General features: G+C 46.0%; 1 protein-coding gene across 5 annotated transcripts in view; it reads left to right on the top strand.

The window, feature by feature from the left end:
• The window catches only part of SPECC1 (sperm antigen with calponin homology and coiled-coil domains 1), a 229286-nt gene that overhangs the window by 174591 nt on the left and 37798 nt on the right, over positions 1-16897 (top strand). For all 5 annotated transcript variants that reach the window (XM_055407385.2, XM_088828939.1, XM_088828936.1 and 2 more), the window contains 5 exons: positions 4466-4611; positions 5588-5688; positions 7641-7722; positions 13777-13933; positions 15331-15433. In XM_055407385.2, the coding sequence (XP_055263360.1) occupies positions 4466-4611; positions 5588-5688; positions 7641-7722; positions 13777-13933; positions 15331-15433 (589 nt within the window). The remainder of the gene's footprint in view (positions 1-4465; positions 4612-5587; positions 5689-7640; positions 7723-13776; positions 13934-15330; positions 15434-16897) is intronic.

Here is a 16897-nt window from a genome sequence, read left to right as displayed (position 1 = left end):
TTATTTACACATCTGCTCTCCCTCACGTGCAGTGAGTCTCTTCATCTTACGCCATGAGATCTGTCCGTGCAGCAGGGCCTGTTTTGGCCCATCTTGCTTCAGGGAATCCAAGTGTGTCGGGACCTGTTCTCTGCTCAGGATCAGTGTCTGGATTCTGCCTTCATCTGTGCTCACTCTGCCCAACCACTCTTGAAATCTTCCTGTATCTTAAGCTAGAGGAGAGGCTCTTTAAAGTAAGTCTCTGCTGAGTGTCAGAGATACAGGCACTGAAAGAAATGCAGCAGAAAAGGTGTCAGTGAGGAAATTCACCAGTGTCCAGTTTTTTCTCTGTTTGTCGCAGGTGGCATGCGGGACCCAGCTTTGGGGGTCTGTTTTGCTTGGTCATTATCCATTTTAGGCATGTCCTGTGGCTTTTTGTTACCGTCCTTTGTGCCGTGGAACAACCACCCTGGCCTCCTCAGATGGTCTTGTCCCAGTGTTCCTGACCTTTTGTGAGAGGAGTGCTCTGCATGTCCTCCAGGTGCCGCTCCCAAGCTGGCCCTCCCTCCAGGACCAGGGCTGTGAGGGACTCGGTGGGCTGTCCTGCACCTTCACTCTCCTTGCAAAGGAATTAGGGTGAACTGGTAGTATTTTCTTCTTTCCCCACTCATTCTCTGTGTAGCAGAAATTCTTCACAGTCTGAGGCCTGTTCATGCCGTCTTTCAGTAGCTTCAGGGGCCAATGCAGGATTTTTACAAAATGTTCCTGTGGTTCTTAAATCGCCATGTTACCCTGGTGGTTTTTATTGTCCTAGAAATGCTTATGTTGCAATTCAGAAGTGAAATTCAGAGGACACTTGATACCTGAGACAGAGTGCTTCCCGATTCCTGTCTCATGTGGATCAGCAGACTTCTTTCAGAGTGTCTTGTGTATAACTGAAGACACAGTTTGGGAAGAGTACCTTACAGGTAGAGATATGGAAAAGCAAAGACCTGGAGGAAGGACAGAGGAATAGAGCTCCAGACATCCAGGCTTTGGTCCAGAAACCAGGCAGGGTGCAGGGAGTCTGTGCAGCACCAGGAGGGCCTGGGCTGGGCTCCGTTCAGTAGCTGAGAAAAGAGCCATCATGAGCAGATCATCAATGTGCCCAGTTGGTCTTCTTTACAAACCTTGATCTGGTGATTGTGAAGACAGCAGTGGTATAATGCGATGTTTCCCAAAAGTCATTAACGTTTGAATATTTTAGAACTAATTGCACACAAGAACTCACGTGTCCTTGGAGCAAAACTGACAGCAACGCCAAGCAGTGACACAAGCTGCAGAAAACCAACAGTGCTGAAAGATCCTGTTCCGAAACCTAACAAGGAAAGTAGTGCATTAGGGGGGTTGCTCAGTCCTCAGTCATGTCTGACTCTTTGTGACCCTGTGGACTGTAGCCCACCAGGCTCCTCTGTCCATGAGATTTCCCAGGCAAGAATACTTCCCAGGTGGTTCAGCAGTGAAAAATCTGCCTGCCTCTGTAGATTACAGAGTTCTTACTCTTCCTCTGAACAGTGGAGAGATCATGCTTTATTGCTGGACTTGTTGCTGGTTGATCCAAAACCATCTGAAGACAGGCTGGTGTCTCTGCTTAGGATTAAAGTGCTAATGAGATCAATAGCATTCTTAATGATTGTGTTCTGTAGTTCTTCATTTCAGGCTTTGTTTTGTGGCTCCCAAGACACACTCACACATGTACACACCCACACGCATGCACACATGTGCAAACACACGCACACACATAGCCGTTACATAATGGGGTGGGTCTTTAGTCCTATAGCATCTCTAATCTGCTTAAACTCCTTGCAGGGTTTCCTCACCCTACTTCTCCCAGCCCAGCAGACGGAAGGTGTGGAGTGTTGCCCATCGTTCCTGCAGGCAGGCGAGGTGGGAGTGGTTCCAGCATCCTTGCTACTCTCTTAGGCTTTGAAATGAGTCCTGTATTATCTGATGTTGTGAATCACATAGAAGTTTAAGTAGTTGAAGGGAACACCTCAGCAGAATGTTGGATTCCCCATTTTATTCTTATTAAATTATCAAGGAGTGAAATGAACATAGGCTTTTTAAAACAACCTTCCTTTGTCGGGTGCCCTAAATCTCCCCAGTCCCTGAAGGCAGATCATGTACCTGGACGGCTAAGAAGGTGCCCACTTTCTCACATTCCTGAGAATGGCCAGGACAGAAATGAGAGGTTTTCCTCTGCCTGTACCTAACCTGATTCCACTCATTCTGCATATTCACCATCTGATTTGTCCTATATGATATAATAGGGAAAGTAACCAAAACCAACCCTATTTGATGTAAAAAAAAAAAAAAAAAAAAACCCTTACCAATTTCTGAAACACCTGATGTTGTTGTTCAGTTGCTCAGTCATATCCAACTCTTTGCAACCCCACGGACTGCAGCACTCCAGGCTTCCCTGTCCATCATCATCTCCCAGAGCTTGCTCAAACTCATGTCTATTGAGTTGGTGATGCCATCCAACCGTCTCATTCTCTGTCACCCGCTTCTCCTCCTGCCCTCAATCTTTCCCAGCATCAGGGTCTTTTCCAATGAGTCGGCTCTTCGCATTAGGTGGTCAGAGTATTGGAGCTTCAGCACCAGTCCTTCCAATGAAAATTCAGGACTGATTTCCTTTAGGACTGACTGGTTTGATCTCCTTGCAGTCCAAGGGACTCTCAAGAGTCTTCTCTAGCACCACAATATGAAAGCATCAATTCTTTGGCACTCAGCCTTGTTTATGGTCCAGATCTCACATCCGTAGATGACTCCCTGATACTAACTTCCCAGAAAAGTCATTCATTACTGATCTTTTTTTTTAACCTCAAAAGAAGGTAAATACAAAAGTGTAGGGCAGTGTGATTTAAAGCGTGTTTTAAGTTCTGTTTTTCCTAAATTTATCCTACTCACGTTGATTACAGAGCAACAGGAGAAAGCTTTGAGAATCAAAGACAAGTCAGTTCAACCATGGAAGCTTCCGAGTAGCCAGATTTCTTCTGAAAAAGATCAGTAAATAAATATTTTAAACTTCCATTGACCTTATTAAAATATGCTGCCAGAAGTATTCTGAGCTATTCTCATAAATTAGTCATCTTCTTGTAAAACAGCTGTAGCAATTTTATATAATAAAAAGAGCAGTGATTTAGAAATTGGAAGTTGGGCAATGTCTTGGCTCATGCACAAGGAGCTTAAGTGACAAGCTAATGTCCCCTGGATGAGGAAGGTTGACCCTGATGGTCTGTCTTTAAGAGGCTCTTCCATGAGTCTGGGGGCTTCCCTGGTAGCTCAATGGTAAAGAGTTCACCTGCAGTGCAGGAGACCTGGGTTCGATCCCTGGGTCAGGAAGATCCCATGGAGGAGGAAATGGCAACCCACTCCAAGATTCTTGCGTGGGAAATCCCATGGACAGGGGAGCCTGGAAGGCTACAGTCCACGGGGTCACAAAGAGTTGGACACGACTGAGCAACTAAACAAGAGTCTATGAGTCTGTGCTCCAGCTTGGAGACCACAGGGAAGACTGACCATGATTGTGCAGGAGAGCTCAGGAGAACCACTGCCTCACAGGGAATTGCGGTATTGTTCCAGAGCATGGTTACCATTCCTGTTCCTAGGGGTGGGATGGTTCACGTGTGAGTCAGGACTCTGATGTTCCTGAGAGATGGCAGCCTTGTGGGTTTAAGCAAAAGGGGCTTGCAGGATTGCTGGGGGACCCTCTGGAGAAACAGACCCAGGCCGAGCCTCCAGGAACAACTCTGAAAGTTACACACACAGCTGGGTTTCTAGGAGAGTGGCTGCTTTTGCCCTGAATGGGAATCTGACACCAGGAAGCTGCCGGCCCGGTCTGAAGCTGCCACTAGTTTCCAGCAATGGGAGCACCTTGTCTTTGCTTCCGTCCATCTCAGCGTAGTGAATGCCCTGTGCGCTGCCTCTCCCCAACTCAGGAGTCTACATCTGGCCCAGTCTTCCTGGCCAGTGGGGTCTAAACCCTTATCTGAGATCCTCCCTGCAGGGGGTGGGCTCCTGAGGTGTCGTCTTTCCAGCCTCTGTGCAGCAGGTGGGGGTTGGAATTCACACTAACTCACCAACCTGTTGTATCCACTGTAGACAGTAAAATAACTATTTCATGATAAATAACATTTGTTTTTTTTTACATATTTATAGTTTACAGAGTAGACATACATCCTTTTCATTTAGAGCTCACGTCAAGTCACTCCACATATAAAAATGCTATCTCTGGCCATTCCCGAGAAAATGTTGAGTGGTTACTGATATAAGTTGAGTGGTTACTTCCTGGAGATGCAAAGCTAATACAGAGAGCAGGATTTTCAGTTTGGGTTTCTCCTCCCAGACTCATTCTTCTTCTCCACGTTGGCTGTTTCCATCTGTGTCCTTCCCCGAATGGGTACGTCCTCCGGCTTTTCAACCTGATTTGCTCTTTGCTGTGCAGACCAGTGAAGGAAGAGCCCGAGCCCTCGGAGGCAGACACTCCTGGCCGGTGGCCCATTGCCTACGTGAACAGGACTTCTCCAACACCTTCAGAGTCTGTAACCACCGTGAAGTCCCTCATCAAGTCTTTTGACTTGGGAAGACCAGGTATTGTGTCATTTTGTTTGATAAGCAAAACTCAATTTCAGACCATAGCCTCATGGATCCAGCCTGTCCTCTGCTGCCCTGGCCCCACATTGGTACAACCAGGGGGCCGTTCTCAGACTGTCCATGTGCAGACACGGTGTGCAGTGCTCGCTGGGGCTGCCTGAGATGACAGAGGGGAGTTGGCTCTTCTCTCCTCCCAAACTTCCCTTCGGTTCCTGCTGGACCCCTTTCCTTTTCTTCCTCTCTGTCCATTAAATCCAGGTCACCACTGTTTGCCTTTTTACCGTCTCCTGAGGATTAGCAGGGTTGGACAGAGGCTTGTCTCCCGGAAAAGGAGGCGCTGGTTCCATGCATTGGGCTGGCTGGCTGGCACCTAATACAATCTGTCATTCCTGATCGTGGGACATTCCCACATTTCCTGGAAATGTCTCACTGATCCACAGCTCACTTTTGTTTGCCATTATCTGCATATGAGAAAAATGGATCTCTACCTTGTCTACTCTGAACTTCCATGAGCACTGTTCTTAGAAGGAACCTATATCTAAAACACGATGTATGTGTTTCCTTGATTGCAACAAATATGTCCATTGTACCAGGGGCCAGAGTAACAGCCAGTCCTAGGACATTGTCTCTGCTGAAACAGTTTGCGGCTGAATTGGATTAAGATGAGCCCGCAGAGACAGAATAATACGAAGGCCCAGTGACAACGTTTGGTTGTGAAAGTGGAAAAGGAAAGAACAGTGTGGTTTGTCTAAGAGTGTCTTCTTGCTGTGGCTGCCTTGTTACCTGTACGTTCTCCTGCTCCTCGTGTGTCCTTGTCTAAGACCAGCCCCCATCTAGTTAACCCCCGACTCACTCCCCAGTTCAGCATGAGTCCAGACCGGAAGAGGGTGAAAGAGCATCAACAAGGTAGGAAGTATTATTTGCTGTTTCGAACTGGAACAGCATAGAAACATCCTGTCTCTTTTCTTGGCAGGTGGAGCTGGGCAGAATATTTCTGTCCACAAGACCCCCCGGAGTCCCCTGAGTGGGATCCCTGTGAGGACGCCCCCAGCTGCTGCTGTTTCTCCAATGCAGGTATTGGTGCCCATAGGGTGCGGGTGGGAGCCTGGGCAACAAAAGGGATGTGGAAACCAGCTTGTTTATTTTTTGAGGTACAGTGATCATATTTTTTGTTTATTTATGTATTAATTTTTGCCATGCCACATGGCACGTGGGATCTTATTTCCCTGACTAGGGATCAAACCCAGGCCCCCTGCAGTGGAAGTGATGCGTCTTAGCCACTGGACTGCGAGGGAAGTTTCTGAATATTGTTTTTAATAGGCCTAAAATAATAATAATGAAGCTTTCGTCAAAAATTCCACTCCAGTGCCTGGTGAGGGTCTGAGAGAGATGCTGTAAGCATCATACAGTTTTGTTGATGCCTCTTTCTTGGTTTTCCATAAGATGACACTGTCAAAGTTTTCAGTTAAGTGAAGATTGCATTTTTTATATTAGAGTGGGCTTGATCTTTTTCTCAAGAATTTTTTTTTTAAATGCTCAGAGAGAGTGCTTGCAATTTATAAATTCTTAAGGGTTCACTGTATGTAACCCTATGTCGTGTTTGCCATCTCCTAAAGGTCTTAGACCAAAACCCCCTGGCATTTCTGAGACAAGGGCTTTTTTCTTGCCTGGAGAGTCCCAGGGACGGGGGAGCCTGATGGGCTGCCGTCTATGGGGTCACACAGAGTCGGACACGACTGAAGTGACTTAGCAGCAGCAGCAGCAGCAGCAGTAGCAGCAGCAGCACTCGGCATTCTGCCTCTACGGAGCTGAGGTTGATGTACTTGCCAACAAGCTCTGTTGTCTGACATCCTTGGTAGTTATGTGTATTGTTTGGAATCTCTTATGCTTTAAAAGAAAATTTTTATTTTTTTTTACTTTTTCATCCTTGAAGGTAATTTCTACCACCTTCTATGTAAAACCAAATACAAGTTATTTATTTTTTATGATAATCATTGTTTAATACAAGTGAAAGAGGGCATGCTTCATTTTCACCTATTTGTATTGAGCTATAACACAAGTTTGCTGGTAGATGTTTAACAACTGGCTGTTTAGGAGAAAGAGCCCTGATTTGTGGCGTTTGCCAGTTTCTCTGATGTCAGTGTTCCCATCATTGTCAATTTCTTTATCCACTCATCTGTTAATAGACATTAAGGTTGTTGCCACATCTTGGCTAATGTGAATAATGTTACAGTGAACATGGGTGTGCAAATATCCCTTCAAGACCCTGTTTTGTGTTCCTTGGGTAACCACCCAGAAGTGATATTGCTGGATCACATGGTAGTTCTGTTTTTATGTTTCTGAGGAACCGTCCTGCTGTTTTCCATATCACCTGCATGGTTTTACATTCCCACCAACAGTACACAAGTGTTCTAATTTCTCACATCCTCACCAATGCTTGTTTTTCCTATGGTTGTTTTCTGCAATGACCATCCTCACAGGGGTGAAGTGATAACTCATTTTGGTTTTGATTTGCATTTTCCTAATGACTAGTGATACGGAACATCTTTGCATGTGCCTGTTGGCCATTAAAAAACAGTATGTTTACACACGTCCTTAAATATACATAGAATATTCCAGGAAGATGTTCACAGATGTGATGAGTAATAGTTGCCCTGGGGAGAACGGGGTGATGGGAATGAAGGGGAGACTGTGCTTTCACTCCATGTCCTTTCTGTTCCTTTTGAGGATCCTGCCAATTGCGTCTTGGCCCACTCCCATATCCTTGCCTGGAAAATCCTGAGGACAGAGGAGCCTGGCAGGCTACTGTCCATGGGGTCGCAAAGATTCAGATATGACTGAGCAACTGAGCAAGCTTGCATGCGTGCACACCAATTGCAATTATTACCTGTCCAGTTAAAGCAGTTGTTTTAGAAGGCCCCGCCTGGTGATTCTAATGAGCTTGAGAACTGTTGTATGTACACACACAAGCACATACACACACCACATGTTCCTGGTGTGACCTGTGTGATGCCCTTCGGTTTCAGAGGCATTCTGCCTTCAGCGGTGCTCGGCCAGCCAGCAAAGGAGTGACTCAGCGCTTGGATCTCCCAGACCTTCCCCTCTCAGGTAAATCACTGTAACACATTATTGGCTAGAGACATATTAATACATCTTTTGTTACCCAAATGTTATTGACCAGAGTGTTTCAATATTCACTTACATAACAAATCACCCGCCACAGGCATTAGTTTCTGTTTCTGTGAAAATCCCCCAGTCACTAAAGAGTTAAATAGAAAGTGCTTTCGACTTATGTGTTGTAAGGTTAACTTTTCTTCGCTCCTTTGCATGAAACTGAGCTTAGAAAAAGAATCAGGGGTGTTTGTTGCAAATGATTCAAACTCTGGATATGTATATTATGGCTGTGAGATCCCAGCTGTGTCCTGCTGGCTACAGGGTGCCTGAGTCTGGGAGAAATGTCAGGCTCTGGAGGTCTTTTGCTTGTTTTACTAAATCTCAAGAGCATATCTCATCTTTAAAAGTAACTATTTTGAGAAAAAATTCTTATCTGATTCTGAAGGTCTATTGCTCCCACAATTCCTAATATATGCCTGAGATCTTTGTCTTTGAGTGTAGACCTTTTCCTGTTGCTATGCCTTGTTTTTAAAAATTTAAATCCCCATGATGAAGCACCGCTGTGTCGGCACGCCTCACGTGTCACATTTTTGCTCCTTCTGCATCTGCCATGCTGATGGCTGATGTGAGGGAGCCTTGGAGGGAGGACTGGGGCAGATGGCTTGGGCTTGAATCTTGGCCCCGCCACTTACAGTCTGAATCTGGCCTGGTAATCCCAGTTCCCGGTGCTGTGGTTCCCTTGTCTCTGAGACAGAAATCCTGTAGTCTGCCTCTGGGATGGCTTGGAGGATTGAGTGAACCCGGCCAGGCTGGTGCCAGAGCCTCAGAGGGACTGACTTTTGCCACCTGCCAGAGCCCCAAGGCCTTGGCTGGGGTTGCCATCATCTAGAATGTGCACATGTGCGTGAGGTCACTGCTGTGAGGAAACACGGAAAGAACACTGACTACCTGGTTCTTCGTGCCTGGAAGAAGGAGTTGTTCGGTTGCTAAGTTGTGTTCGGCTCTTTTGACCCCGTGGACTGCAGCATGCCAGACTTCCCTGTCCTTCACCATCTCCCAGAGTTTGCTCAAACGCATGTCCATTGAGTCAATGATGTCATCCAACCATCTCTGTCACCCCCTTCTCCTCCTGCCCTCAATCTTTCCCAGCATCAGGATCTTTTTCAACGAGTCGGGTCTTCGCATCAGCTGGTCGCAGTATGCCTCAGCTTCAGCACCAGTCCTTCCAATGAATATTCAGGGTTGATTTCCTTTAGGATTGACTGGTTTGATCTCCTTGCAATCCAGGGAAGAAGGAGAGAAAGCCAGAAACCTAGACCACATAGAGAGAAATCCTTTATTTCTAACTGTAAATGTTTCTGTGACAGTGAATAAAAAAGGAAACCCCACTCTTCTCATTTTTGATCATGGTCGAGCACAGATTTATCCCGTAAAACGGTTGTTTCTGTGACTGTAAACTCTTTCACCTCACCAACTTATTTTTTTCCCTTCTGAATTTTGTTTTCTTTTTTCTTGGACTTCAGTTCAGTTCAGTTCAGTCACTCAGTCGTGTCCGACTCTTAGCGACCCCATGAACCACAACACGAAAGGCCTCCCTGTCTATCACCAACTCCTGGAGTTCACTCAAACTCATGTCCATCGAGTCGGTGATGCCATCCAGCCACCTCATTCTCTGTCGTCCCCGTCTCCTCCTACCCCCAATCGCTCCCAGCATCAGAGTCTTTTCCAGTGAGTCAACTCGTCGCATGAGGTGGCCAAAGTATTGGAGTTTCAGCTTTAGCATAAGTCCCTCCAATGAACACCCAGGATTGATCTCCTCCAGAATGGACTGGTTGGATCTCCTTGCAGTCCAAGGGACTCTCAAGAGTCTTCTCCAGCACCACAGTTCAAAAGCATCAATTCTTCGGCGATCAGCTTTCTTCACAGTCCAACTCTCACATCCATACATGACCACGGGAAAAACCATTGCCTTGACTAGACGGACCTTGGTTGGCAAAGTAATGTCTCTGCTTTTCAATATGCTATCTAGGCTGGTCATAACTTTCCTTCCAAGGAGTAAGCGTCTTTTAATTTCATGGCTGTAATCAGCATCTGCAGTGATTTTGGAGCCCAAAAAAATAAAGTCTGACACGGTTTCCACTGTTTTTCCATCTATTTCCCAAGAAGTGATGGGACAAGATGCCATGATCTTCGTTTTCTGAATGTTGAGCTTCAAGCCAACCTTTTCACTCTCCTCTTTTACTTTCATCAAGAGGCCTTTGAGTTCCTCTTCACTTTCTACCATAAGGGTGGTGTCATCTGCATATCTGAGGTTATTGATATTTCTCCCAGCAATCTTGATTCCAGCCTGTGCTTCTTCCAGCCCAGCGTTCCTCATGATGTACTCTGCATATAAGTTAAATAAGCAGGGCAACAATATACAACCTTGACGTACTCCTTTTCCTATTTGGAACCAGTCTGTTGTTCCATGTCCAGTTCTAACTGTTGCTTCCTGACCTGCATACAGGTTTCTCAAGAGGCAGGTCAGGTGGTCTGGTATTCCCATCTCTTTCAGAATGTTCCACAGTTTATTGTGATCCACGCAATCAAAGGCCTTGGCATAGTCAATGAAACAGAAATAGATGTTTTTCTGGAACTCTCTTGCTTTCTCCATAATCTAGCGGACTTAATAAGATTTTATTTTAGCCTTAGATAAACACTGACATTGAGAATTTAAAGATGACCTTGGCCTGTTCCTTGCATTTTACAAGTGAGAGGCTCAGGCCCTAAAGAGCTTAATCAATTTACAAGAGCCACACTGCTTGTGAGGAGCTCGGACAGGAAGGACTTTCCCTGACTCTTTTTGCCACATTGCCTTCTGTTGATGAGGCTGGTGATCACTCCGATTAGCAACTTCATAAAGAAGTGTGCATGGTTCATATAGGACTTTGGGTTGTCATAATGACCCCCAGGAAGAGGGAAGTGGTGACCAAAGACCATGGGTAGTCCAGGGTCAGAGGAGTAAGGAATCCAGAGAGGGCATCCATATTGAGTTCTTCATACTTGCTATATAATGTGAAGTAGGAATAACTTGGTTATAAGCTCAGTGCTGCCCCTGTTATTTTTTAACATTGTGATAAAATATCTGTGGCTTCTCAGATGGCTCAGTGGTAAAGAATCCACCTGCCAATGCAGGAGACGTGGGTTCAGTCCCTGGGTCATCAAGATCCCTGGAGGAGGGCATGGTAACCCACTCTAGTATTCTTGCTGGGAAATCCCACGGACAGAGGAACCTGGTGGGCTACCATCCATGAGGTTGCAAAGAGTGGGACATGACTGAGGGACTATACACACACACACACACACACACACACAAAATACCTGTAAAAGAGGTTTACCATCTGAACTGTTTTTAAGTGTGTTAGGTGATCTTTTGTTGTTAGTATTGACATCTCTGTTCCTCCAGCTTTAGAATTTCCCTTTTGTAGAGAAACCGTTCTTTCATCGACAAGATAAATACTGACACTGAGATTGCCCAGAAGTAGTAACTCATCCTCAGCTCCCTTCTTTCTCTCCTCCCTCCCCCCGCCCCACAGGCACCTATCCACCTGCAAGATTGTTTACTTGGCTCAGAAAGGCCTGCACCCTGGAAATTGCCTATTTTCCAGCCAACCGTGCAGCATCATGTCCCTGGAAGCTACAGGACCTGGGGTTAATGCACTGTTTTTTGTTGTTCCCTTTAGTGATGTAAATGCTGTGATTCTTTGCTCTTCCCAGCTCGTTAGCCACACTCCCAACCTGACCACCATAATTGATGCTAATAGCTGTACAAGTGTTGTTTTCCCCACTGTTCATGGTGTCGAAGGAGGGGACCGTGGGCTCGGCCTGGTCACTGGCTGCTCGTGGCATCGAGCAAGTGACAAGGTTCCCTCTCCCCAGTCATCTGTATGTCCAGCTGGACAGTTGCAGGAGTCTTCTCCTGATCTGTACCTCAGTGGTCCTCTAGTAAATAGCTTCAAGGCGGTTCAGCCTGTTTCCTTAGCTGTTTTGCCTCAGACTACAGTGACAGCAGAGATGAGCCTCGGAAGAATTGTTCTCACTGATTCCTAGAGAGCTGGGACCTATGGCTGGTATGGTGTCCTGTCCTGTGAAATGGGCCTCATTCCTGGTGCCCAGCATTTCCGCCTGATGACCTACCAGGTGTCTTCCTGCCACACTCTCCCCCAAGTGCCCATCAATAGAACATGGGCTTTCCCTGGGGACAGGCTGGTCTGGTGGCCCTGACTTTGTGCACCTGTGGAGGCTCTTAGGAGCAGGGCCTCTGATCAGTGCATTGCTGGTGCCATCTTGAAGCTCAGAGTAACTGTTGAACAAGGGCAGCTTGGCATTGGTCCCTGTGAATCATGGAGCCAGTCCTGCCTGAAGAGTGCTTTCTAGAAAACACCATGTCCCTGTTCGCATTTTTATCACCCAGTCCAGAACATGTCATTTGTATATCTCTATCCGAATCTGGGGTGTGGTTTTTTTTTATAGTTTTACTGGAGTAGAGTTGATCTTCCCAGATGGCACTAGTGGTAAAGAACCAGCCCACCAACAATGCAGAAGACAAGAGACGTGGGTTCATTCCCTGGGTTGGGAAGATCCCCTGGAGGAGGGCATGGCAACCCACTCCCATATTATTGCCTGGAGAATCCCATGGACAGAGGAGCATGGAGGACTACAGTCTATGGGGTCGCGAAGAGGCGGACATGGCTGGAGTGACCCCACACACACAGAGATGATTTACAGTGTTGTCTTGGTTTCAGGTGTGCTGCACAGTGATTCAGCATCTGTTGTGTGTTCTTTTATACAATTTTAGTGGAAGGTAGCTGGTGTAAAAGAGATGGGAATCCCAGACCACCTGACCTGCCTCTTGAGAAACCTGTATGTAGGTCAGGAAGCAACAGTTAGAACTGTACATGGAACAACAGACTGGTTCCAAATAGGAAAGGGTGTACATCAAGGTTGTATATTGTCACCTTGCTTATTTAACTTATATGCAGAGTACATCATGAGGAAAGCTGGGCTGGAAGAAGCACAGGCTGGAATCAAGATTGCTGGGAGAAATATCAATAACCTCAGATATGCAGATGACACTACCCTTATGGCAGAAAGTGAAGAGAAACTCAAAAGCCTCTTGATGAAAGTGAAAGAGGAGAGTGAAAAGGTTGGCTTGAAGCTCAACATTCAGAAAACAAAGATCATGGCATCTAGTCCCATCACTTCATGGGAAATAGATGGAAAAACAATGGAAACAGTGTCAGACTTTATTTTTTTGGGCTCCAAAATCACTGCAGATGCTGATTGCAGCCATGAAATTAAAAGACGCTTGCTCCTTGGAAGGAAAGTTATGACCAACCTTGATAGTATATTAAAAAGCAGAGACATTACTTTGCCAACCAAGGTCCGTCTAGTCAAGGCAATGGTTTTTCCCATGGTCATGTATGGATGTGAGAGTTGGACTATGAAGAAAGCTGATCGCCGAAGAATCGATGCTTTTGAACTGTGGTGTTGGAGAAGACTCTTGAGAGTCCCTTGGACTGCAAGGAGATCCAACCAGTCCATTCTGGAGGAGATCAATCCTGGGTGTTCATTGGAGGGACTGATGCTAAAGCTGAAACTGCAATACTTTGGCCACCTCATGCGACGAGTTGACTCACTGGAAAAGACTCTGATGCTGGGAAAGGTTGGGGGCGGGAGGAGAAGGGGACGACGGAGAATGAGATGGCTGGATGGCATCACCGACTCTGTGGACATGAATTTGAGTGTACTCCGGGAGTTGGTGATGGACAGGGAGGCCTGGCGTGCTGTGATTCATGGGGTCGCGGACAGTAGGACATGACTGAGCAACTGAACTGAACTGAACTGAGCTGGTGTACAGTGTGTACTGGTTTCAGGTGTGCTGCACAGTGACTCGGTACCTGTTGTGTGCTTTTACATGACACTGACGTGAGGACTGAGTGTACTGGACAGTGTGACCTTTTGGGTCTCTCCTCCTCCAGGAAAATAATCGTATTGTCGTCCCCACAGATCTCCTGAAGGGAAGAACTGAGGACATGAAGCCAAACCCTTATCTCCGCAAGAGCCCCTCTCTCGAGTCTCTGAGCAGACCCCCTTCTTTGGGCTTTGGGGGCTCCAGGCTGCTGGGCACCTCCCCTGGGGGCTGGAAGCCTCAGAGCAAACTCAGGTACCCATCAGAGCCTGTACCTCCCACCTTGGCAGCACCACACCAGCTATTCTGACGACTTACAAGGCTCCAGCAAGAACTATCTTCCTTCTGTCCTTCATGCTTCTCCTCCTCAGTCCAGCCTCCCCTGAGGTTGCAGCCCTGCCCGACAGCACAGACACCCCGTTTTTTGCCTGTGCTGTCTGACCTCTGTTTGTGTTTAATTCCCTGCTGTGCACTGTGTGTGCTTTTGTCCTCACTTGGGCTGTAATTTAGTGGACAGCAAATACTTCATCCTGACGCTCGGATCGCTCTCAGGCCCTCTTGTTGTGCTGCACAGAGCCGCTTACTCAGTAAATATTTACGAATAGGCAGGTGGATAAATGCGCAAAATTGGCTACTTGAGGAGTAATGGCTTTTTAACAAACATTAGAACTACCATTATGAGTATTAGAAAAGGGTTTTATAAAAGTCTGAACACCTCAGTTCAGCCGTTGTCAAATCTTTGGGTGTGGTCTGTTTCTGGACCCAAATAGATGAAGTCATATCTTTCAGAGGTTTAATTTAAAGCCCCAGTTGTTACATTTCTGTCTTGTTTATGTGCAGGGGATTTAAATAATTAAAGCAGGTTTTCAGGACCAGAATTAGTGCTATCCCAAAATTATTCTTTTCTTTGTACCAGAAATGCACACAATGTGTATTTATCGTAAAAGGTCAGATTAGTGAGGTTAGTTTATTATTTCATTTTTATATTCATGTCATTGAGACAAGACAATAATAGAAATTTACTTTGGTAATTTTTGTATTATTATTATTGCAGCCATGTCTGTTTTTTTTTTTTTTAAAGAAAACTGGTAAATGTTTCATTTATTGAGAAACTCTTTTCCAAGCCTTCATTGTAGCCTTCCCTAATTTGTCATGCCTAGAAATTTGTTGAATTAAGACCAGACATAGTGAACACTTGCAAAGTCACAATAATTTCATTGTTAATGGTAACGCTGACCATATAAACTCCATTCCCATCACCTCCCATAAGCAACTAGTCTGGTGTTTTTAAAATGCTCTTCCAGTGTACCTTATATATGTTATCGTAGAAATAGGTGTAGCTTTGGAACATGTACTGTTTCATATATGTGTTTTTAATTTAAATGATGCTGTACTTAATAAATAAAAGGCTAGAAGAATAGAGAAGCAGATGGATTAAAATAAACCCTCACCAGACTCCTGAAAGCCAGGAAGTACAGTTCCCTTTCTGCTTCATACCGTGAAATGTAATAAAAATGTGCTGTTAATGGTACTGGTGGATGATTTCTTTAGAGTCTGGTTGGGCAGACCTCGACTTTTGCTTTTCTCATCTGGTTAGTTATTTCCTGTGTATTTGTGGACTCTAAATGTCAGCATCTCTGCTTTCTAACTAGTGTGGAAAGAAGAGACCCTCTGGCGGCCCTGGCCCGGGAATACGGCGGCTCCAAGCGCAATGCTCTCCTCAGGTGGTGCCAGAGGAAGACAGAAGGCTACGCGGTAAGGCCAGGGGCCATCAGCGTCCAGCAGGCTTGGGCGGGTGGCAGCCTGTGTCCTGTGTGTGCACCAGGCTGGGTGGGCCCGTGTGCCTGTTGGTGTCAGCTCTGTTCTCCCAGGCGGGGCTGCTGGTGGGTGGGGGTGGGGGCAGGATAGGATCCCGAGGACCCATCACAACTTCCAGCAGACATGACCTCATTGCGGGCCTGCATCCCCTAGGCTGTCCCCTAGGATGGACTCTTTATTTGCTCAGAGGATGAATAAACCCCCAGCAGTGCTCCCGACCGGCTGCTCCGCCCAAGGAGGCAGCTTTCACTAGATCATCTTCAGAAGATGGTGCCTTTTTCTGATTCACACAAAGGCCCCACATGGTAGGCCTTCAGTCTCTTCTGAAGTTAGGAGTTGCTCATATTTAGCTGGAGAGTTTCCGTTTTTGTTTTCTGTGGAGGTTGAACAAGGAAGGAGTACTTGATATAAGTTTGGTTTTTTATAATGAAATGTCATACACAAAGATAAAAGTGTGTAAATCATAGTTTATCGAATGACTGTGGACGTGAAAACCCATAGAGTCACATCCAGGAGCGGAGCATGGCTGAGCCCACACCACTCATGTGACTTTCCCTTCGTAGCCCCCATGACTTTCACAAGTGACTCTGTCACTAGTTCTGTTTCTGCTGGTTTTCTATAAAACTTAGGGTCCCTAAATGCCATATCCATTTTGCCTGCATTTGAACTTTATGTAAATGGAATTAAAACCTGTAGTATTTCCATCTTTGTTTTTAAATTGAGATTTGCCTGTGAGTATGGTTTATTCATTTTCTTCTCCGATAGTAACCTATGATATGATCACATCATTGTTTACTTACCTGTTCTGTTGTCAATGGGCAGGTGAGTGACTTCCAGTCTGGGGCTCTTAAAAATCAGGTATGTTCTGTTGGTGTGTTCTTGTAACACCTCTCAGAACCCACATGTGTCCATTCCTTCTAGGTCTACACCTAGAAATGGACCAGGTGGGCCACAGGTTGTACGTGTGTTCCAGTGTGGTAAACCGTGCCAGACAGATTCCCAAAGCAATTGTACAGTGTTATCACCCACCAATGGCTTGTGTGATTTATGTTTTCTCTACTTTTGCCACAGCACTTGCTGCTGTTGGTTTTGTTGCTTCCAGTCACTGGGGCGTGTGTGATGAGAGGTCTCACTCAGGCTGTGGCTTGCTTTCCCGGCTGGCAGGTGAGGTCGAGCTCCTCTCTTGTGCCCCTTGGACGTCCTGCTGTCTTTCCTTGGATGCCTGCTCAGGCCTTTGCCCATTTTTAGAATCAGATTGTCTTTCTTTGCTTGTTGCTTTCAGGGATTCTTTATACATTCTGCAAACAGGTCCTTAGTCAAATAGACAATATCATCTCCCAGGGTGGTTGAATTTTCACTCTTCCTTTAAACACAGTTCTTCATTTTAATTGCTGCTGCTGC

This window comes from Moschus berezovskii, chromosome 20, assembly GCF_049115385.1.
Source record: "Moschus berezovskii isolate FMDL1 chromosome 20, NW_MosBer_1.0, whole genome shotgun sequence".
Lineage (NCBI taxonomy): Eukaryota > Metazoa > Chordata > Mammalia > Artiodactyla > Moschidae > Moschus > Moschus berezovskii.
Note: the sequence above shows the minus strand (reverse complement) of the source record. Positions and strands in the feature narration are given on the sequence as shown.